The sequence below is a fragment of the Pleurodeles waltl genome, chromosome 8 (assembly GCF_031143425.1).
Source record: "Pleurodeles waltl isolate 20211129_DDA chromosome 8, aPleWal1.hap1.20221129, whole genome shotgun sequence".
Taxonomy (NCBI): Eukaryota; Metazoa; Chordata; class Amphibia; order Caudata; family Salamandridae; genus Pleurodeles; species Pleurodeles waltl.
Genome location: NC_090447.1, coordinates 1,466,591,015 through 1,466,615,854, shown reverse-complemented (window position 1 = coordinate 1,466,615,854; position 24,840 = coordinate 1,466,591,015). Strand labels below are relative to the sequence as shown.

At 42.3% G+C, this 24,840-nt stretch overlaps 1 protein-coding gene across 6 annotated transcripts in view; it reads left to right on the top strand.

Moving 5' to 3' along the window:
• Window positions 1–24,840, top strand: part of LSAMP (limbic system associated membrane protein) — an 879,557-nt gene that overhangs the window by 777,036 nt on the left and 77,681 nt on the right. The window contains exon 9 of one of the 6 annotated variants that reach the window (XM_069202654.1): window positions 15,038–15,122. The exons of 4 other annotated variants lie outside the window; for them this stretch is intronic. In XM_069202654.1, coding sequence (XP_069058755.1) covers window positions 15,038–15,107 — 70 coding nt within the window. In that variant the 3' untranslated portion in view covers window positions 15,108–15,122. Of the gene's footprint in view, window positions 1–15,037; window positions 15,123–24,840 lie in introns of those variants that run through there. One more of the 6 variants, XM_069202659.1, reaches the window with a different exon arrangement.

The window sequence follows — 24,840 nt, the reverse complement described above, 5'->3', positions numbered from 1 at the left end:
TGATGATTAGTGGGCAAAGTCCAGCGGTCCGGGATAAGCTCCCAGAGTATCTTCTGGAAATGCTCTTACTGATCAGCAGAAGTTGGCTAGGATCTTAAGAAAGCTTCTCAACACTGAGGGTTTTTTGCATGAAACTGAGTACAGACTCCACACAAAGTAGAGATTAATCTCTTCTTTAAGGCAGCCATTTTCTTTCTATACTCTGGTTGTTTCATCTTTGCCTCAGCATGATGAATTCCAAAATCTATTTCGGCTTCATTCACTGCAAGTCTCATAATGTATCATATGCACCGGAACTGTTGTTTTGATGTTGACAAATTGTCAATCTTCAATCTGTGATGCCCTTGCCTCCTCTTTCCTGTCGTGGGGGTACCGAGGCCAGTGGGCTAGGCTTTTCATAATGTTACATTTAGAAAGACTTAATCCATTGATATATTGAGTCACATCAATATTCAGTTCTTGTGTATGTGTCACTCTGTAGCTCACACCAGGATTTATTTCTAATAGCTAATAATGATCAGTACAAGGCAATGACTGATTTCATTGCTGGATGCTCCCTCTGTACTGGGGCGAGTTGCCTTTTGCTTTGAGCCTCAGCCTGGTGGCCTTTTGAGTCTGCCCTCCCCGTGGGCAGGCTGCACTTTCAGAAAGTCACGGTGACAGATGGCAAGGCATTTAGGAAAGGATACATTGGCTTCACTGCCCTGCCTCTGGCAGAGTTAAATGCTGCTGGCCTCAACAGCAAGGAGCTGACATGGGAACTGTCTGAAAATGAAAATATTTAGACTTGGCCCAGGGATGCATGAACGTAGGGTGGGCAGAATAAGCAAGAACGATCAATCTCAGTTTATCGGTAGGTTGACCGAATCTAGCCTGTTCCTCTCCGAAAAAAACTTCCTAGACAATCAACAGGCACGATAAGGCGGTAAAGACAAGGGCAGAAAATGTGAGATTGCTATTGTTAACTCCTGCGCTTAAGACAGTGACCCTGAAGAGCTGTATTGTGGGTGCATTTGCATCTGCAGCTCCTGCCAATTTCATTTCTCCCATTGTAGTCAGTGGACTTTACTGCTGCTTTCCAGGTGACAGCATAAATGGCCATACTTCTTCAGTAAAGATGCACTTCTGTGGCCACCTTAATGGGAAACCTGGCTTCCAGTATGCTGCCTTTACAGCATTCTGAATTCTCTGCCATTTTGTGCCTTATGGAGATGATAGAGTGGTACTTCTGATTACTGTTGGACTCTGATACTCACAATGGGGATCTAGCAGTCACTGCTGAGAAACACAGAAGGTGTATGCAAGTTACCATCACCAAGAAGCCCAATTAACTTGCAGACAAACCTTCCACTCCCCACCACCCCAGACCACAGGTAAACACAGAGAGAGGACAACCAAGAAAACATTCCACATTTATATGCTCACACTCTGGAACAAACTCTCTATAAAAAGCAGACTGTCCCCATCCCTTCCCCCACCCAACTAACCCTTATCCTACTTTAGTCCACATTCCCAATATAAACCCAGATCATGAGCTTTCTCGCCCCGGGCCAGATATGTTTTCCTTATCTAGGGGTTTGTGTACAGTTGAGTGGATGTGGGATATCTACTATAAAGTGATGGATGTCCCTTTCATTGAATTACACACACATTAATGTCAAGGGTACTCTAAATACTGCGGATGGTACATTCACCAAACTGTTTCCAATATCTTGTATCCGGCCAACTCTAAATAAGGACCCTGGTCTGCAAATTGCCTTTTGTGCAACGCTGCAACCTGTACATCGATTGCTTTTAATATTTTGTGCATGTGTACCCTCCGGCTGCCTGATACATATCTGCAGTCTTCCAATGCTGTTCATATATAGGTCCGCAGCCTATGAACATCTATGACTTTCAGTTTTTAAACTCCTTCCCAGATACCTTATTAGCACTTCAGTCCAATTTCAAAAGCTGTGCTTCAATCTATTATCAAAAAAGCAGATGGTCAGCATCCCTCGCTGACAAAATTTAGAAATATCCACTTTTGTTGCCTCGCTACTTCTCGCAGTGTGAAGTATAATTTACTTGTCTCTGTTCAATGGAACAGTCTCGGCTCTACTTAGGAAGGTAATGGTCACTGGTCTTAGAAAGAAGTCCCTCTAGATCCTGCCAGCTCAGCTAATTATAGGCCATTTTCTGTCTTTCCGTATGTCTCTAAGGTGCTGCGGTCCATTTTTGCAGATCTCGCTCAGCAATTTGTCAAAAATAACAAGCTCTTGGACACACTCCAGGCAGGTTATTGTCCTGCTAGAGGAGCAAGTCCATACTGGCTTCTGTGATAGACGATCACACAGTGATAGCCAATAGCGACAGTATCAGAGCCGTGGTTTCCTTAGGTCTATCTGGGGTATCTGACACTACTGAAATCAGCTTCTCTTAGGGCACGTGTTATACGAGTCACATCTTATAACTGCGACAGAGCCCGTGCAGTCTCTACCCCTGCATTATATCTGACTGGTAGTGTTCTGCAGGATTCTTCATTACCGACTGCTGTTTTGGGTATCTCTCTACACCCTCGGATGCATCTCATTGTTTTCTAAGCTTCTTTCGCATGTCTTCCAGCGAGACCGAGGTGTCGATGTAGTCAAGTGAGGGCCTGAGGTCATTAACGTCCATCCTTAGATATCTCTCGGAAACTACTTGATTGGCTTAGATCGAACACCCAGATACTAATTGTGGAGAGCAGCACTGAAGTCTGGACCAATGAACTGTGGACACACTTGATGGATTCAATACCAACTCCAATATCTGTTAAGGACTTGAGGAAGAAATCAATCTATTTATTACTTAACAATGTTTCTCAAGCAGCAACCTCACCACCAAGGTTTCAGAGCACTTTATAACCACCTAAGCAAAAAAAACAATCACAGCATTATTGAAGTGAGGAAAAGATTCTCCTACAAGTCCAAGGAGAGAAGACACAGATTTTAGAGAATTGGGTAGTAATGAAAGAGTTTAGCTGAGAAGAGCTGCATCTTTTACGGTGTTGTGAAAGAGTGGAGGTGTAGGCGTCAGTCTTCCACAGTCTTGAAAATCAGAAAGAACACCTTAATTGAGTGGTGTGGTTTTTTAGACAAGGGTTATTCCAAACTGAGGCAGAACTTTGACCTGGGGCCACAGCGAAAGCTCCTGAAAAGTCTCCCTGCTTTTCTTGGGATCGCTGAAGGACTCACATGAGTTGGAGCCTCACTCCTCTTCTTTTTGAATTTACCAACAGTCTGTTTTTGAGTTTTTCAAGAGCAATAGTCAAGAACCTGTGGGGCTGATTCACAAAAGCATTCACAAGTACAGGAAGTAATGCAGCAGGAATACTCCTTTGCACACTCTTACCTGCCATTGTGAATCAGCCCTAAAACATTCAATTCCCTATTGGTAGAAGTGAAAATAGGGCACAGTCCTTTCTCTTTGTAATAATTGTATACACATATTCTTTCAATATTCCCACTTTATTCCAGTTTTAGTTGTTTTGGGCCAATAAACAAAAGTTTGTAAGAGTTTGTTAAAGAGTCCTACTTCAGTACTACTCTATGTACACGAACCTTCTTTTGTGAAAAGGCCACAATAAGTCCACAAGGTGTGTGTGTACCCGTTTCTTCAGCTTCTACGATTGTAAAATTGTACCCAGTCGTTGGTCTGTTTGCCATGAAATTGGACAAGGATTGTTGAGTTCAGTTCTTTACACCTCCTTCACAGGCCCTTTAACTTAGACTCACCGGACCTTATTTCCAAATCTTTCTATTGCGTTCTGGGCCATTAGCTGTGCTTGGCTGACAACCATCTGCTATTAGTTTCTCCCTTCTGCCGAGATTGAAAAGTGCGTCTTCTTAGTCCATGTGTGAAACTATAACTCCTTGGTCCATACCAATCAGGGAACCATGGACCATTTCAAGTTCAGGATATAGACTATGTTATGATAGTGGATTACCAAAGCGCATAGCTGCCCCAGTACGGAGCTTCCCAGCGCTGGCCCACTGTTACAACAATACAGCAGAAGTCATCCGAGAGACAGAACATAGAAAAGCACCAAGAAACCAAGACTTTAGCTGCTTTCTGAAACTCAACCGGTTCTGTGTCTTCCTTAGCTGTCGACGCAGAGTGCGCCATAGGAACGGTGGCAATGCTCGGAGGGAGCATCATCTGCCCTTAGGACTCTCTAGAATACAACCTGGTGTCAGGAGGCCTATATCTGCAAGGCAAACCCCATATAAACACCCTTAGATATGTGTTATACGTAATATAACACAGTATATAACTTAAGGTTTATATGGACAGCACTTTTCAGCAAACCTGCCCAGCTCAAGACAGGCAGGAACAGCACTTCTCAGAAGAAAAGTTCTTAGGGTGCAATTCCTGTAGGTTCATATGAACATGTTCTGTGCGGGGCTGTGTGGTTCAAATGAAATGGGGTGCTACCTAGAGGTGAGGAAAGATTGCTTTGCAGCAGTGAACTTTATTAAAGTTCCCCATTGTTGGTCTGTGAAGTTTCCCTATTTGCCTTTGCAAAGTCTTTTTGTCAATTTCAAAACATTTTTAATCACTTTGTGTGATAACTGTCTAACTGAACCCAGCCAAGCTATGCACGCAGGATTTGTCTCTTCATGTTCTCCTTTTGCTAAGCTTTTCAATGCCCAATCATGTATTATGCAGGGAAAGAACACTATTTCCTGCAGAGTGCATCTTAGGCAGAACTTTTTAACTCGTTGCGGCCAAAGTTATGACTTCCAACCAACTGCGGCAAAGTATAAAAGATTGCAACCGTCAGAAAATTGCAAAGTTCTCTACAGACCTTTGCGAAGTTGAAAGAAAAAGCAGGCTTTGTAGCCTCCCACTGTCCTGATTAAATGAAGGCCTGTAATGCACAGGTCTAAAGAGCTGACGTCACCGAGCCTGGCGGAGAAGACAGCCCCTTCCGGTCCCCGGGTAGGTAACCTGAATGAGTAAGTACCCGGCTCCCATCCTGGCGAGGTTGCGTTTTAAACAGTAAAAGGTTTTGCAGCAAAGACACTGAAATTGATAGGCACTCACCCTATAGCGCCCCGCCAACGCGCTCGGAGCCCTGAAACATTTCCGCCGTGATTGGAGGTAATTGAGCGGCATTAATCAGCGGCTCTAGCCTATTATTAACAGCCCGTTGCCAAATAACACAATCCTGACAGGAATAAACAGGTGAACTGAAAATGGGGCTCTAATAACGCGGAAGGAAAACAAAATGATGATGTGAATCGGAAGGAGACGAGAATAGACCCAGTGAAATGTCAGGCGTCGCACTTAGCTGCCGTCGCGTTAGGAAAAGTTGGCCGGGTCCAGGGTTCGAAGTAAAGTATTGCATACTATCGGGCTCCACTTTGGTAGTACAATATATAACAAGCATTTGCAATGCAATGGGTCTCGCGTTTGCTCGAGTTAGAGCTATTATGTAAACTCCTAACCGGACTTTTCTTGCCACACAAATTAAAAGAAAAAATCAAGCACGATTGCGCCATGTAAAACGCTGTGCGATCGCGCTGAAATTGAAAACGAAAAAACCAAGCGTGATCGTGCTAACACCAAGCACGACAGCGCTGCGTGGAAAATCTAAATATAAAGTAGTCTGGAAACCATGCTGAAAACATGGAGCCTGGTATGTTTTCAGTAGTTGGACGGTGCGCTCGCGAGTTCTAAACACCGGAAAAGGCATGATGTATGCATGCCTTTCACTAATGAAATCAAGCGGATTTTAAAAGGCAAGTCCACAAACCAATTAAAGTGATAGGAGTGACATGGGTGCGGTGAAAAGCCCAAAGAGAGATTACAACAGGGACAGAGCGCTTGTGCGCTCGACCCTAAAAGTGAATCCAGAAAAGTAGTGTGTGTGTGCCTGTGTATATATAATATATGGATACACACACAGATACATTCATCTTTTTTTCTTTCTTGTATACAGAGAGCTGCAGCTCATTTGGCCCTGTTGCTTCCACTAAATTCATCGGCCTCTTCTGCGTGAGAAAACTGCACTGGTTACCGGTAGCCAAGAGGATTCTTTTAAGATCTCTTGGTATTGTTCACAGGGTCTTTCTCAAGATGGGCCCTGTCTACTTGAGGAATAATTTCACTAGGTACCTTCCCAGCAGGATGCTGTTTTCTGCACAAGCCAGTCTTTTAAAACAACAAAAATTCAGACACTATAGAGAGGGGGGGGGCACATTCTCAGTTCAAGCTACATGTTTATTGAACAGCACGTCAATCTTTGCAAAAGACCACATACCTCGCCTCATTTAGAAAGTCACTCAAAACCTGGCTGTTTACTTTGTTGAGAAGGATGCCATCAGGGGTGGCCCCTCAGCTGTGGCGGAGGAGTGTCGCCCTACTGATGAAAGGCATCAGAAAAATAAAATGATAATAGTTATCATTTTATTTTTCCACTTAGGCGGGGCCAGCATCCTCAGCAGGGAAGAGGAGTGCTAGGTGCACTCAAGGTGTGCATGTCAGTTTGGCCGGCCAAACTGACATGCACCCTTAGAACTGTCCACCCGAGCTGTATTTCACAGACGGGTGGACCGTGTGCGGATGCTCACTCCTTAACTGAGCCGCAATTCAGCCCAGTCAGGCCAATCCTGGTGCATCTCTCATGCTGTATAACTGCAAGAGAGAAGCATCTGAAATAGGTGGGGAGCAAGGCAAGCACGGAGGCAGCGAAGGCAGTAAGTGTTATTTTATTTATTTATTTTTGTTATTGCCCCCACAACCCCTGCTGCTCACTGCCCCACCAGCCCTTCCTGGCTGCAGCCACCACTGGATGCCATCCTGTTAATTCCCAGTGCCAGGATGCCCTCTAGGCAAGCGTGCACTTTTAGAAATGAAATAATAATAATAATATATTTCCCATTTAATGCATTAGAGACAGGATTCAAATACATAAATAAAAGACTATAGGTTGCTTATCCCCCCAATCCCTTCTGGCTATCATATGATAATATGTCCTGCAGCATATTTCCACAACTAGATGTATTCAGAGAAAAATAAAAAGAAATGATGAAAAGGGGGAAAACACAAGATAATTGAAAACACTGCAGGACAAAAAAAGCACCAGGTTTTGTAGGTGGTCCACTACATGACTGCTGACCTAAGAGAGGTTCCTGTATTTAGTGTACTTTGCTAAATCACCAATTGCTCTTTGAACAGAGCGGAAATGAAGGTATTTGCATGGATAACCGCATGTGGCTTCATGCATGGTGGTTATCCCATATAACAAACACAAACTCCACAAGGAAGGGATGTATTCCAGAATATCAATAGCAAATATATTTTCTGGCTTTACTATCTTGCCTTAAATTTTACTCATTCCATTGGTGTAAATTGTCTTTTATTAACTCCAAAGAGCCATATTTATTGTAAACAATATTTAAGGCACCATATTCTGGTATCAGAGAAAGTTTAACTTATTAACATTTGAACATATACAATATCAATATGGGAAGTGATAAAAAATGAACCCTGGATTATGCCTCAGATACTGACATTTGATGACCCTGGTTGGGTATTGGAGTGTAAAACAGTACTGTACTGCATGCTACACCACAAAAAAGATGGCATCACTTCCTGTTGCAGCTTTGTTTTCTAGAATACCATGCATAAATGTTCAGTTTAGTTCATTTTCTGAAAGGGGTTAATAGTTAATAATTCTAAATCCACTGCTTGAGTCAGAACTTTGGAGTGTTTAGAAACTATTAAAAAATACAGCGATACCATGGACGTCAGGTACTGGAAGCAGCTGCTATCTCTTGTTTGCCCTTTGTTACCCATAGCACTGTCCTTGCTACCTCTGGCCTATGCAGTCACAAAGCCATCAGCAGATGCAGAAAGGAAGCAAGAGTAGAAGTTAAGTCTTTACTTTCAGTAGTTTTTCCTCATTGGCCCTACAATACCAAATAAGCTTTAGACAGGAAACTGTGGCAAAGAGTGTAACCGGCGGTCAACCCTGTGACATCATTGTTTGTATTTAAGTATGTATATGGTACTTCTATAATGCAAGCCTAGCCAAAAGACAGTAGAGCCTGGCACTTAGCTAATGCCAAGCATAAAGTCAATAGGTGAGAGGAGAGGAAGCTGGGTTATGGGCGGTTAACATATTGGGATGTAATATTCTTTAAAGAGGTAAGACTTCAACTCTTTCTTAAATTGGAGCAGTATTGGGGCAGTCCTGATGGATACAGAAATGTTGTTCTAGATCATGGGTCCATTGATGCGAAAGGCATGTTGTCTTGGTTATTTTCTTTACACGTTGTAAGCTGCAGTTTGATGTTGTCTAGGCTCAGGGTGTGCTGAGAACTACCAGAGATGCTGAGCTTGTCTGCAAGATAGGTTGGTGTGCTGGTTGTGACAGCTTTGTAAATAATGCAGGTGGTCTTCAAGATGGCAGCAAGGGGAGCTAATGGAGCTCCATCAGGATGGGGGTAATTGACTTATATGTCATCAGGCCCTGGATGAGACATGCTGCAACCTATAGTATACCCCTAACAGGTGAAAGTATAGAGTTTAAGAGGTCTTGAACACCATCTGGATGCAAAAGTGAGAGATCCTGAACAGCACTTCTGGTGTCACATTCTGGAAGAAACCGTTTGACTTTCTTTAGAAGAGAGAGAGCTGGTACCAGTCCACTTTTGCTTTTTTGGCAGTGCATCCCTTGAGGGTGAGGTTGGTGTCCAGGGTGAATTCAAGTGTTATTGCATTTGGTAAAAGTTGGGATTAGAATCCGGTAAAAGCTCATGTGATTGAGCCAGGTTCTTTCTTGGTTGGGTGAGCTTCAGATAGGTGTTGAACATCCGGGTCAGGATGATGTGCAAAAAGTGTTTGAAGCATTGGATGTTTGTGCAGAGGAGATTTGCAAGTAGAATTGTATATAATCATCATATTGGCAAATCTTGATGCTGTTATCTGTGAGTAGCTCACCAAGTGGGTCCATGTATAAGCAGAAGATGACAGAGGACAGTATGGAACCCTGGGGGACTCCACAGGCAATAGAGGTCTTTTATGACCTGAAGGGGCCCATGATAAGAAACTAGTGTTAGTTGGAAATAATAGGAGGATCAATCGATCAATCAGGTGTTTTTAAAGCGCACTACTCACCCATAGGCTCTCAAGGCGCTGAGGTGTGTCCCCAGAGATCAGTTAAAGAGCCAGGCCTTGAAGTCTTTCTTGTACTGAGGCAGCGATGGCGACTGTCTGAGATGAAGAGGCAAGGTGTTCCAACCTTTAGCTGCCAGGTATGTGAAAGATCTTCCTCCAGCCGAGGACTTCTTTATGTGGGGAGATTTAGCAAAGGACATAGTATTGTCATTTTTGCCACCTCTTGCATTTTGACAAACGGACAACCATGATGGAAACATGCTTGAATATAAAAGTGTTGCACTATTTACACTTTTTCCCTGTTCTAAAGAAGGATCCAACAATGCTGAGCTGGATATTTTGTGTAGGGGGAAAAAGCACATATTGTGCATTTTCCTGGTTCATCACGTTTTAAAAATGATTTCACCTAACCCTGGATAAAACATTTGTTTTTATTTAAATGCAACACACATTTATTGTGCAAACTTCATATCTGATAATTGAGCAGAAAGCAGTGCTAAATTACGGCCACTGTGGTAGCTGCATTATGGTGCCTCTTCAAATGGCCAGAAGAGGGCGCCATATTACCACAAATGCCCTCCACATTGCTTGCTGTTAGGAGAAAGGGAGCGCACCAAAGGCAAAATATAATTTTGTCTGGGGTTTTGCAAAGCCTTATACAGGAGAAGCATATAGAAGACAGTCACTCAACAAAAGCTGCAGCAAGAAGTGACATCTTCCTCTGTAGTACTTTTACAAAATAAGTTATCCTGCAACTGTACGGTATCTCGAGGTAGTAAGCTTCTGTCCTGTTGCAACATATAGCAGAGCACAAGTCCCTACCACAAATTCCAGGCTTTGAGATGCACCAGTTTACGGGGACAGTGGGCGTGAACCTGTGTTTTTTTGTCAGGAGATAGGAGGGGGAAGTATCTCTGCAGGGTTGCATGATATCATAGCAATTTAATAAATCACTCTCACTGATAGCAACTTTTATCACCTCTGAAGCACCACAAAGCATCACATGGATCGTTGACACCACTGTGTCATGCAGCTGTGGAGTGCAGAGATGGTACATTGTAGCATGGCAATAATGGTACAACAGTTGCATTTTTACCCTCAAACAGATACTAATTATATATTCGTTCCCTATTCTGCTGCACCCACTGAAGCTCGAGTGTTATCTTGTGGCTCTAGAGACAAATAAAATCATCCCAGTGCGACCGTCTAAATCACTTTATGGTAATTTACTTTTGTCTGCCACATTACAGGGCATACATTTTGTTTGTAAGTAATTCATTGCTGATATCATTCCCTAACACAGACACAGTCCTTCCAGGGCATGCAGCCTGAACAACAAATGCAGTACATTTGTGATAGGTTTTGGTCATGCCTTTCAGGTGACATTGTTTGATTATAACAATACTATCTTTGCCCACTCCCCATTTGAATTGCATTTTATTTGAAAAATCTCTCATGTTAATCCTGTGGTTGGCTTCAGCCGGCATATTTCACGCTATCTGCTGTCTTCTCCTGCCTTTTCTCCTTACAGATCAGCATTATTGTACCCCTCAATCCCACCCCATCCCTTTGTTCCAATCAGAAGCCCTGCGCTTCCACAGACTCACCTTTTCTCCTCTTCCCTGCCTGGACTCTATTTATTCTCTTGCCTTTATCCACTTTCTTACTCTCCCAGTGACTGACTGGTGTTCCCACAATTTTTAGATGTTCTCTTCTTCCATTACAAGACTGATCCCACTCCAGTTACCTTCCCAACCAGTTTCTCCCCCGTCTGTCTAACTTTAGCCCACTGCCTTCCACCCGACCCACTAAAGGTATTCTCCTCAGTATCTTTGTCCTCCTCCCTTGTCCACAATGCGGAGGTTACAAGCATCCTTAGCTCTTTTAGGATGACCCAGCCCTGCTTTGCCAACTTTGTCTCATTTACACTTTGTGCCTTGTTAAAGAACATCTAACTCTTGACCCAGTCTCAAACACATGTGGTTGACTGCTGCCCGCCCATCTTGACCTCACCTTCATCCGACACTTTGGTAGAACTATCGTTTTCACTCAGATGGCCCTGCTTTTGTCCAACCATGACACCTATCGCTGCTTCCCATCTTCTCCTCTGGTTGCATATGTCTCGCTCCACATCTTGCCCCCATCTGATCTCCCTACTCTTCCCCTCAGTGCCTTAACTCTTCTTCCGCCTTATATGTGACATTAAGCCCCGTCCTCCACAGTAGTCCACCACCAAGACTGTACTGAGCATCCATTTGAGGGATATCTCCATGTACAGCAACAAATACCTTGCAAAGGGAGAAACAGAGACAAAGGACATTCTTTTAAAACATTGTATTAAAATATGTCAACTAAGCAACTCCCTGTGCATACAAAATGTTTAATTAGCCTTTTTATTTTATAACTTTTTAAAAATATTATAAATGTTCCATACCTTGTGAGAGATTGTCGTCCGTGGATGGAGAGCACCATGGTAATCGAGCACACAACAGTCTCTTTGCCGACGTTTAGAAGAAACCTAGAGAACGTTGATTCACACAAAGAGCCTGAAGCCAATCATTGCCATGTGTGGCCGCATCGAGAGGCGACAAATGGCTGCCATTGGCTGGGAGGGGTGGCTTCCACGTTTTCCCCAGTGCTGATTGGAGAATGGCCATGGATTTAGACTATTTTAATATTTCTATTAGTCTTCTCCTAGTTGTAGTTCTTCTAGAACTCATTAACACTAACACATGTCCATGAATCTTTTCAGAGATGGGTGCATTGCATGCTTCTTCATGTGCCCTTTCCTGGAGAATGAAACTGATAATATCTGTAGCTTTTGTGCTCACCATGAACATAAAGAGATCTTGAATGTCCCTTTTGATCTTAAATATGGTAAACTATTTTCATCCAGAATTTAGGAGTCAGTTAGCGCACAGCATGTCTTAAACTCTCGAGATCAACCTGGTTTCACCTACAGTTGCCACTGCACTCCATTCCATCACAAACACTGTATTATGAGCCCTGTCCTTCATGTGATGAACAACTGCATTCTGGGTGTTATAGTTCTGGTTTGCCTTCACTGAATTAAGTAGAGTAGTACACCTGGTAACAATGATTTGTAAGGTTGAATCCCAGAAATACAAATACGGTGGCTGTGACGACATGGACTCAGATGGCCACTCTAGCTTCATTTCAGTCCTCTCTTGCTCTCTCCCAACGAGAGAGGAACATTTGATAGGATATTATTTGGGAGCATATGAAAGTGTTATTTATCTATTTGCCTGTGTTTCTTAATTCAACTATTTCTCCTCCAGCTGTCAGGTGACTCTTAACAGACTAGGGGTGGGCAGTAAACTCCGCTCCTCCGGCAGAGTTACCCACTCAGCTCAGAGTTCCAGAAAAACTGCCAACTGCCATGGGGCAGAGTTTTTTTTAATGTGCGGCTTGCAAACATTAAGTTGGCGAGTGAGAAAATTGAGCGCTAGCCCGCCTCCCAGCGAGATTTCTAAACGAGTGAGGTTGCAGTTGGTCACTACCACTTGCGTTAAGAAAGCTTCCACTTGGGTTGGGAAACCTGCCGCTTGAGTAGTAACTCTACTTGAGGAGCAGAAAAAAGTAGTACCCTCTGGCGCACAGCGTGGTGCCTTTCGTGTTAATTGTACAGGACATGCTCCCGATGCTAAAAATCAGCACGAGCAGCACAACGTACTGAATTCTGCGGAATCTCACTGTTTTTAGGTAACTCCGCAAGAGTGCTGCCCACCCCTACACCAAACCACTCTCCTGGCAATACAGTTTCACACGAAGGTCATCATAACATATGCCGTAATAATTCCAATGGGCATGGTCAGAGCATTTACCAGTTCCAATGGAATTATGAGTCTAGCAGGAAACATCACTGTTCAGTGTTATTCCACCTGGAGATTTCATGTCCTGCAAGTAGGTGAAGTCTCTGAGAGGAATAAGTCAGAAAAGCATGCTAAAATCACTGCAGTAAGTCTGATTTTGGAACATCAATTATAATCCCCATAATTTCTTCCCTCCAAATTTACCAGGATTCTTGGTAATACTAAATCCAAGGGGCGGAAATAATGTGGATTTTTACAGGTCACTCATAATGACGGTCTTAGAGGGTGATACATAACATTGTGCGCTGGGTTTGCTTCATAACAGTGACACAAACCAGTACAAAATGATTTTTTTAAATATTTACTTTCCAGTAGAAAACTTGTTTTGCATTGGAAATTGACTAAAAGTAATGCAAAGTTCTGCTTTGCTTTACTTCGAGTCAGGAGGGCGTTTCATGGGCATTCCCATGCAACCACTTACCCTTTTTGATGCAAAACCCTATTTACTAAAAATGTGAGACAGGGTTTTGAATAAAAAAATAACACATTGTGACACCAGGCATTAAAAAGAAAAATGTTTTCATTTCTCATTGTGCACTCTGCAGCACACGTACGCAGTAAGAAGTCTTATAAATTGTCTAGGCATAGTATTTTGTACTGTCAGGATACCCTTTCAGTGCAAAACTTATGCTAGACTCATGCACACACCCTTGCATTATGGAGCGACGTTGTGTGTGTGGGTACGGCAGCTAAAATCTGCTGCGGTGCTAGTCAGAGGGGAGGAGAGAGCCATATATCTGTAGTGTGACTTTGCATTATGATTGAAATATGTGTCATATGTATTTGTGTCAAAATTACATTTTTGATATATTGTACAGTGGATTTATATTTTGTGTGATCTAAGAATTGTCATGCAGTAGTAATAAATAGCTTGTATTTTGATCAATAAGTATGCTTATTTAATAAGATGATTAATAGAGTGCCTGTAGGTGTCTCTTTGTTGATCTATGTTAGCCCATAAAATGAACCCCCTTAGGCTAGTTGGGAAATGCAGTTTAATTTGAACTAATATGCCAGTGTACATTTCCATTTAAAGAAGGACATTGTAAGATGATTTTCCTATTTAAGCCCTCAGTAAGTCAGCATGTCAAATATTCTGTAGAGCATTTCAACAGAATGTAGAAATCAGTATACGATCAGGAACATAGTCCACATGTGATTAACTGTTTAAGGTTTGTATTTGAGCCTTAAAATCTTGTTTTGTCTCATGTACATCTTTTGAAGGAATATCTGTAAAGAGGAGTTCACATAATCAATCATGGTAGGAAGAATTGCACTGATCTATGATGATTTCAAACTGGAGTAGGAGATAGAGATGCTCTTTGTGTAAGTCTTTCTGAAAAGTTCAGTGTAGGACATTCTGTGTGGCTGGAGATGTAACTGTCTTTCCCAAGTAAATGTCTACCTTGAACACATCTGCAGTGGCAGAATCCATTATTGAAACCAGCAAAGATACCATAAAGGTCTGCGTTAGGTTATTTTACCACATTTTCCTGAAACAAAACTACGCCAGCATCCTTCACCATGCTCAGCCACCATGATAGCAGGCAATTTTGAGATTATCATGTTCATGTGAGACTGTTGCTTCATATTTCATTTGCTGCAGCGCATTTGCAAACACTAACATTGACTCAGTTTTAAATTTGGCGTGATATTCTATTTTACATTCTATAACTTTTCCATTCACATATATGTAGACTAGATGCTAGCGTTACTAATTTATTAACCATATTCCTTTCTTGCACATGACTGTGTAATATATAAACATTTGTAATAATTTGTATTCACTCTTGTTTGAAAATTATCATTTGATCTCAGGGTGGCTGCTGCTATTTCATTTTGTGAGTACTGGTGTGTTAAATGTATTCTGACTTGCTCTGGGATTTTTGTTTCTCAGCTGAGAGGGTTGAATGTAAACCCTTTGAAGAGAACTATTACAAGTGTATTTGCCATGCATGTTTGTTGAACAGGGGAATAACACTGAACATCATTTACAGCAACAGCTGTTACACTGTGGTGGCACTGCTGGGATTCCTGAAGCCCATCTATGTTGAAGATGAACAATGAGCTACAAGTGCTGCACCATGCCAGATTTTCAGGATAACTTCTGGCTACCTAAATGATCTCACTGTATGTAGATGTTAGCATCTTGAAGATCTTGGGTTAATTTTGTGCTTAGGACCACTGTTGAACACCTCTAATACAATTCCCATGATGAAAAAGCAGTATGATCTTGACTGGGTAATTTAAAAATTTCCCAATTATAAATATCTATATTTCTTTGTCTGGAGCTATTGGGGGGCAAGGTGACCATCAATTTTAACAAAATGTCTTACTTTAAGTTGTTTCCATCTGTAAAAATATCACTTAGATGTTACGTGTTTTAGCTAAAATAATGTAGAACCCTAATCACAAAGGCAAATTTAGTTGTAAATGTCAATTTATACCATATGTACATTTTCACACCTGCTAAGAATTCACAAAGGTATTGCCTACAGGTGTAAATCCATTTACTTCACAGTAAAGAGAGTGTAAAGTAACACAGATTAAAAGTGATAATCACACTTCATAATTCATTGCTAAATTGATTTACAGACGTACATATTATATGATAATTGACTTTACACTCATTTAAACATATTTTTAGGTTACATGTATTGTGGTACTTTGTATATAGTGGATCTGTCAACGTTTTTCACTATAGCATAAGCTACACTTGAGCATTTTCAAGGTGGAATACTCATCACGGTGAGTGAATAATTTGAGAAGTAAGCCATTATCACCTAATGTTGGAGTTGCATTCATAGCTGGCGGGGAAGTCTCTGGGTGTTGGCATTTTATCATCAGCTGAGGTCGCCGCTCCAACCTTCACCAACCGCGGCATACTTTTCAAATTCTTCCATGACCAGTATTCCACAATGAAAAAGCCTGGATTTACCGACCGCAGGATGAAACGTGTTGCTAATCAATAACATGAATGAGATGATCCAACATGCAAAGAAATAACAATCTATATAATCTAAATATGAAAAGAAAGATGTTATTACAGTTCTGAACAGTAGAAGAATAAAGTCAATTCTGCCATGTGCAACATGTGTAAATAGACATATCAATGAAATAAGAAGTGTGACTAACACCTATAATCTAGGGTGTTTTACACACTCTTTACTATGATGTCTATTATGTAAAGGGACCAAGGGCCTGACTGTTCAGAATACAAGTGCTACCTGTAACACAGACTATCCCATAACACATCAAATTGGCTGTTTATATGTGGCACATAGATTTCTGGGCTCTACAGTTTCCTTAAATGGTGAGCCCATTATGAGTGTAGAGTTCTATGCACCCGTAAATCCCACTCAAGCTTAGAAAAATGGACATTCGAAGGCAGAGTTAGATTTAGAAGTTTGTGAACACTCACAAACATGTACATTTATGTGCATTGACAAATCCCTCTCATTTCTGTTTCCACTGTGCAAACAATAGGATTTTTCATCCAGGCATGGGTTTGCATAAATCCTTTATCCAGGGTGGAAAGGGAAATGGGTGACTCCAGGTTTGGGGGGAGTGTAAGGGAAGACATTTCTCCATGGAGAAAACATAAATGTGTGTTTGCACAGGAGGAATGGGCTCATGACATCCGCAGAAGTACACTTTGAATCCTGTGTCTGGTGAAGTTTTCCAGATGTACTCCTGGGAATGTTTGTGAATTCCTGAAAGTAGGAAAATGCCGAAGTGGAGCGAAGAGCTCCGCCTGCAGTTTTCTGACTTTCTTTGTGAATAGGGCCCAATAGCTCCTTTCACTGAAGATTTATAGTTTATAACACTCCATTGTCACCACTGCACAATGTGAAATTGCATATAAAAATGTAATGTATGAGTGAGCAAACACTAGTACATAGACACAAACATGGTGCCCACCCACAAGAATTGTTAAGCTATACTTTAAAGCTGGCGGAACTGTTGGGGCAAATTTTCTACCTCCTCTAACACATGAGCTTCAACGACGACCCTTAATGGTTGACTTACTATATACTTCCCTAAGGAAATAAATATTATGTGTGGGTTCCCCACTCCACCTAGTTTATGCAAAAATGTACTTCTTGTATATGGAGAGAAATATTCGGTAAGACAAAAAAGGTACCCTGACAACCGATGTGGCAACTCAACCATGGTTACCTTGTGCTTGGAGTATACATTCTACTAGATGAACTAGAGCTTCACTTTAAGGTCTTACTAGCTGACAGTGCATGCACACATGCTGTGTGATGTATTATTTACTATAAGGAGTTTGGAGCCCATCAATTGCTTACCATTTGTTGGCTTCAATGTCACTCTTATTTGCTGGATCCTAATTGGACGATGTCACTTGCTGTTCTATTGTTTGGCTCATGGGCCAAGTGCTGATTTATTAGTTTGATTAGTGTCCTTCTGCTGTCCATCCACTGCTCACATTCAGGTACTATTTTCTTTATTTTTCCTGGTTGTGTTGCTTCTTACAACTCCATCCCCATTGCTTCTTCTCCTCCCTCCACCCACCCCTTACCCATGTTGCTTCTTCCCATACCATCCTCCACCCTTGTCTGTGTTGCTTTTTAAATCTTGTTTGTGTTGCTTCTTACTATCCCATTCCCCACTCTTCTCTGTGTTGCTTTTTACCCTGCCACCACTCAACATTGTCTGTGTTGCTTCTTACCCTCCCACCCCCACCATTGGTTGTGTTACTCCCACCCACCACCCACCCTCCCATTGTCTGTGTTGCTCGTTTCCACATGTCCTCTGGTTGTCCATGTTGCCCACCACCACCCCCACCCACCATAAGAAAAAAGTGCAATGGCCTTGACAACATTGGTTGTGTCATAACTTTTTTTCTAAATGTACTTGTAGCCATGCTGCACGGCCACACTGCTGTACAACATGGCTAAAAGACAATGACAAAGTCAATAGCTTTTAAATAGCTGAAACCTATTGGCTTTTCCAATGCTTGTTATGAAAGGAGCCAAAACTGAGCTTCTGGTAATGGGAGTCACTCAGTCTGACTTGGTACCCTCTAACTTGCCCCAAAATCATAGAACCCCCTCCTTCAGCCTTTCCTGAAGTAAAACATGCAGGGATAAGAATGCAAGGACAACCATTGACACTAAACCTTTGCTTTCTCCTCTCCTCAGGTGCACTCAGTTGGTAAGGGCATCAATCTCTGGCTACCAATCTGCCAAAAACACTGAATGTAACTGACATTTACCCAGGTCAACTCCAAGAAAACGTTTTGCCACTTACTGCAAGAAAACTCACTTGCACAATTAGGCACCAGAATACGGTTTTTTCTCTGCAAGCTTGACCATATCATACCTGCCCTGAAACCACTCAACTTCCAGTAGGTGTAGTAACCAAATGTAAGGTTATTTGCACTGTTTTGAAGGGTTCCTGGGGCAAAGGCCAAAAATACCACCAAATCTGACACCACACTACATGACAACTAGAAAACACCATTTAGCTTTCTATTACCTGATCAACCAACAAATCTTCAAGAGGCTGAAATATGGCTGTTGCAAGGGAGATCGGGGCCCTATAATGTGGAATAGCCTCAGTCTAATTTGAGTGTTGATCCCAGTCACTAGCATTTAAAAAATCATGTCAGAACAGAGGCACCTTTTCATCATTATAGAAGTGATTTACGACCATCTGACACTGTTACTCACCCATCCAACTATGCTCTAACTCCCCCTTCCTTAACCTGAACTGTTTTCTTTGGTTCAATTCTGTGACCACAAGAAATGGAAATGCTACACACATTACTTTTCAAACTCCTTGAATGAATGCATAAATACATTGAAATAAAAATTAAAAATACATACTTTGGCATTGCTAAGTCAACAGTAGATGCTTAAGTGCTATTGGGGCACTTAAAAAAAATATCAGCCTATGCCACAAGAGTAGATATGCTTATCTAGTTGGCGTAATGTGGCCATTTGACATTCTGGTGCACTAGACAGTAGAGTTATCCCTCCTCTGGTCCGCACGGATCTCAGACTGATTTCTTACGCATCAGAGCTAGCTTGGGGGCAAAAGTGAATCATTTTGACATTTGGTACACTTTCATACAATTGCTGTACTCAGATCTTATTTTCTGGTATTTTTGAAGGCAGAGCTGTCTCCAGCTGGAATTAGCTTTCACATACTGATATTTGCTGTAACATGGAATGGAGTCTGGATAACACCCTTCACTTGATTGACGGTCTCATAATCGACCAATCAGACAACAGGATGACCCGCTCTGCTCAGGCAGCCTGACATGAGATCCAGTTCCTGGTCCTGAGGGTTGATAGGTCACAAATAATAAATCTACAGTTCAGGGGCCACATGTGTAGGAAATGCTGATCTGCCTTACCAAGAGTCGCCAGGCTACAAACCGTAATCCCCTAGAGCCCGAGATAAATCTTCTCCCCAAGGAGATGTTTAGCACTATTGCCATATTTCGAGGCATGAGTGATATAATATTGTTCAATTTTCTCCCAACAGCAATGATCATTTTTGTACTTAAAGAGCGAGTCGACTATTAAGAAAACCATCAGGCATCAACATCCAAATTTGCTGATAAACCCTGTTTCCTTTACTGCTTGGTCTGTTTCTGATTGTCCTTTTCTTTAATTTGCATGTATTTATTCATAAAACAGAGGTAAGATGCATCTATTTCCATAACTCTTCTTTGCTAAGCAAGATACAGACCAACCAGTAAGTTTGAAAGGGAAGATGTGTGTGCAGTGGGCGCACCTGGGTACCAAAGCGGCAAAGGCATTAACTCCTGAACAACCTTGCTCTTCCCAGAATCTACCCCTCCTCCCCCCCCCCCATCAAATGGAAATGGGTCATTCCAGTTATGGAATTTTGCTCCACCTCTTTCTTCAATTCTTACAGCTCCAAATCTGTTATTGCTCGCCAAATTCACACAAAAAATTCTCTTTTGTCTGCTCCCTCCTTTCTCTGAACACCCTGCCAAAAAGAATCTCTCAACGGAAAAAACAAATCAGAAAACAACTAGCAGAACATGTTGTGTCCTCAGCATTCTCCCTCGTCAGATCATAAAACCGTAGGATGTGAAAGGGTTCTTTTTTGTGCCTAATTTGCTTGCGTGCCCATCTGGCGCGCGGTCCCACGTGGACGGCCTGCGGATCCCACCGGCGGGCCAACAGCGGCCATTTTGCGGGTGGCGAGGATTTATCTCTGGGATTCAGACTTGGTGCGAGCCTTGGCAGGAGGCGGTATTGTGGCAGCCAAGGTTCGTGGGCTAAAACAGTTTTTTTTTTCTTGACCAGTTGATGGAATGTTAATGTGCTACGAATTAACCCAGACTCCGGTGGAGTGAAAGAGTGCGGTGGTGTGGAAGAAGTCTGCTCTGTGTTAAAATGGAGTCCCTGTTGCCGACCGCTAAACTCTGCCCTGCTCAACTCCGCGGGGTCCCTTCTTGTCACTTAGCATTCATTTATTTCAGCGCACTGGCCTAATTAATGAAGGTATGTGGAATGTAGTTGGAAAGTGAGATAAACAACGTGTAAAAATGTTGGAACATTTTGTCCCTGCAACTAATCAAAGTGAAGCCTTCCAGGTTGAAAAGGAGGGGGGGGGAGGAGGGGGGGCTCTCCCTGCTCCCCCTGTGGGAGAGTCTGCCGCTGGATGAATATTTTGTTGCTCTTTTTGTGAATTTACTTAAAATTGTTCTCCTACCTATGCCACATCCATATCTGCCATGTTATTGTCTCACGTCCAACCCCACCTCCTCATGTTAAGGTTTGACTTGATTTCCAAGTTACAAAGAACACATGCAGCCATGTTGTCACCCACTGAAAGAAAAGTAACTGGAATGTGGATGTAGAACTGTATTTTGTCAGTGGCTTCATCACACAGTAGCAAGGTTGTATATGCTAATGTTTATGAAAGGATGGAATATTTTTTTCTGACAAATGCATTGCAGTGTTGGGAGAGTTGCCATGGTATGACTGTGGGATGGTGAGATCCCATCCTGCAAAATTCCTTAAGTAGTACGTTAACAGGCACCAGCCTCCTAATTCCATTAAGGAGTTGTGACAAGAAGAGCCTTACCTTCTTGTGTGGATTTCATCGCGCTGTGGTGTGTTCAAGTCATCATACAGTTGAGAGTAAAATCAGATTGTGCCGAGGTTTGGCTCCTTCACATTAGTGCGTATGTTGGGTTGCGTCCATCATGCAGTGTTTGAGTGGATCCATTCACATAGTGGATAGAGAGACCATGTCATATGACGACTGGAATTAAGCGGTGGCTCGGTGGACCCTGTCCTGTGGTGGCTGAAACACCCTATCCTGTGGTGGCTGGGTTTACCATATCAGGTGGTAGCTGAATCCACTGTACGATGTGGTAGTTGGACAGACCACGTAAGAGAGTGGATTGACAGAACCTATAATGTGGTTGTTGGGCATAATGCAGTGTTAGGGGACACTGATACAGTGTGTGGACCAAGTCATGGTAAAAATTACATAGAGTGACCTGTGCAAAAGAGGGGGGTTGGAAGAAGTTAATATGGCAATGTGTGCATACAACAACAATAAATTGTTAGCGTATGCAGGGTTGCGTGGCATTGCGCTGATTTCTGTCAGTGCATACTACCAGAGATACCCTTCTAAAACTGAGTGTACATTTATTTTTCTGTATGCAAAGTTGTATTGTTACACATTTTACTGTGTTAACAACTCTATTGTACACAGAATAATTTACTGTCAACCTATGACAATGTTAGTTAAAATAATTATTTTATTGTTTACAACTGAAAATTGGTTTTTTGTCGTATTATGTATTCACACTTGTGTTGCTCCAAAGCAGTTGGTAGGTACGATAGATTGTGTTACTGTCATCAAAATTGTGTTACTGTAGTCACACAGATAGGCACACATTTTGACAGACAGATATTAATATTAAAGCAGATACTCCTGTATTACTGCACACAAGCTTCTACTATGAACAGAGGTGTAGATATTTCGTTTGATGTTACTATACACACAGATGCACTTAAGTACAATATAATTGAAATTAACATACACAGTTATATCACGATTCATGTATCTCTGTTAGTGTGTGTGTTCATATTACTGCACACACCTACACACTCCCAAATAAGATGCACAAGCATGTTATAGTTTCACCCTTTCATCTCTGTACACACAGTTGTGTTACTGTATACATGTATTAACAGTGTTTCCCTGCTCCTAATAGTGAATATAGATCACAGCATTCTATATGTACATCATTGCATGTATACCCGACTCTCTATAGAATTGCCTAACATTGGTCTTTTAGCATTATTGCCTGTAGATGTGTCTCTCTTGCATTTCCTCACACTGGGTTGACTGTAGCATCATCTGAATGCTGGACTCTCTCCAGCATTCCTTTGCACTGGTCTCTTAGGCCCTCATTTATGGGAATTGGCATAGAGCAGAGCAGCAAGTCACCTTGCTGTGCTGCCCTACGCCACAGTGAAAGGGGCGGGTTGCACCGTATGTATGCAATACAGTGCCTTCCTGTCCTTACTCCCTGCTCTGGCACCGTTATAGGAGCTTAGCACCAATGCAGGTACCCTTGCACTGTGTTGTTGGCCGATTGTTTTTTAACAGGAAATGGCACCTTTCTCTTCAAAAGCAATCCTGAGAAGCGTTTTCCTAAAAGACGAGAAGAAATAGTTATTTCTCCTCATAATGCCTCACATCGGGAAGAGTAAGGTTTTGGCACATCCCCAGGTTTACATGTTTTTTTTTTTAATTTAGAGAAGCGTCAAAACCATGGGTGTTGCATGGGAACACCCACCGCAGTACCCACTGAATGCCTCCCTAGCGCAGAGCAAGGCAACGCAGCGATTTGCACTGGCTTGTCTTACTCCATATCTATGAGGCCATTGAAAGCCACGCAGGGGGTCTTTGCGTGGCTTTATAGATATGATTTAGTAGTTTGCGTCACTGCAGCATCACAAAAGGTGGCACCCGGCGGCGCAAGGGACTCATAAATAAGCCCTTAGTTTTATTTCTTGTATGCTGACTTTCTCTATCCTTGCCTTACGCCGGTCCTTTAGTGTTATTGTTCGTACGCGGGGTTCTCTCTATTAATGCCTTTGTGCTAGTCTGTTTGTATTGCTGCATATAACTTTTAATCTATCATTTTCTTACACCCGTCACTCTGTATCATTGCATATACACTCTCACTGCCCTAGGCTTGCCTGTCTTTATTGTTCTGAATACACTAGACTCTATCATTGTATTACACTAGTTTGTTGGTATTGCTGCTGCATACTACTATAATAGCTTTACACACACCTGTCTGTATGTTGGAGCCTATTATTGCCTTTACACTGGTCTGTCAGTATCTTTGCCTATATGCTGAACTCTCGCTGTCTGCTGTTTTCATTGCTTGTGCAACCTCTGGGCTTTTATTCATTGCACCACACTGGTTTGGTGGTGTCAATGGCTGTACAGTGGAGTCTGTCATTGCTTCCACTGGTTTTATCTTTGGTACACTGGATTCTACCATTGCCCTATACTAATACTCTGGACTATTTGTGTCATTGCCTGTTTGTACACTGGACTGTCAATATTTGCCTTACCCTGCGGTAATAGTAATGTTGCCTTTGGGGAAAAAGTTGCATACAAAATGCTTGTAAGTTAACAGTGCCAACAAAAACTCGGGGCAAAAAACTATGGGAGCCATCTAGGGTCTGGCAGATTTTCTGCAAGGTGGGAGTGGAGGCCATGGCACTTATGGAGATGCTGCACTTGAATAGAGATCCGTTCCTTCATGGCGGGAATCTCTGTACTGTGAAGGGAGCCGCTGCCTCTGTATCGCCATTTACAGCGCTGCAGGTATGCAGAGCGTAAGCATTTTTAAAGTGCCCGCTTAGCAAACTTTTGTTGTTTAGAGACAAACTCCCAAAGCAGGCATTTGTTTCTTTATACAAAAAGCAATTGACAGGGAGTTTTCTCACTGAACGTTGGTGCAACTCTTAATTTTTCATGTCTGCATCACCATGCTTCTCAATTTGGTCACAGGTATGACAAATCAAATGATGATCGCCCCATTATCAGTTGGTGTTGAGTGACTGTCGCTGAAACTTAGCGGTCCCTTGGGGGATGGGCTGTCAGGTCAGAACTTTACAGCGACTGAGCCAGTAGAAGCACTGACGGTGTAAGCACAGCACTCCCCGACTCTAAGCAGAGAGGGGGTGACCCGCGACTTTAGGGAGCCGACACCAGCCCTCCAATCTACAAATAAGATCTTAGGAGCCCAATGTAGACGCAATGAAATAGATGGACAAGTTTCAGTCTCTCTGCCATCGCCTTGTACTAGTCATTGCCAGTTCTTTGGCTTCCACTTGTCTGTTTGCTAGATTGCCTTTACATGAGAACCCATTGCCTTACTGGTATGAGCATTAGACTGTCCCTTTAACTGACATACACTCATCAGTTTGTATCATTGTCTGTACACTGAACTCCTTATCATTTCCGGCATGTCCACTGGATTCTATCGCTGCATTACACTGGTCTTTGAGCATCAGTGCTTGCACACCTGTCTCTAGAGTGCTAAACATTGGGAACAGTAACAGCTGTCATTCACAGTACTTAGAAATATTAGAAGTGCAGTATCAAGTGCTATTTACACCAATTTTAATAATAACATAATTACAGTTGCCTCTCCACTAGACTTCACTCACTGCCCAATCATTGACTCCTCTCATCCGATATAAGTCCTCATGTTAGAGTATCGGAGGTGCTACTGCATGGGTGTAAC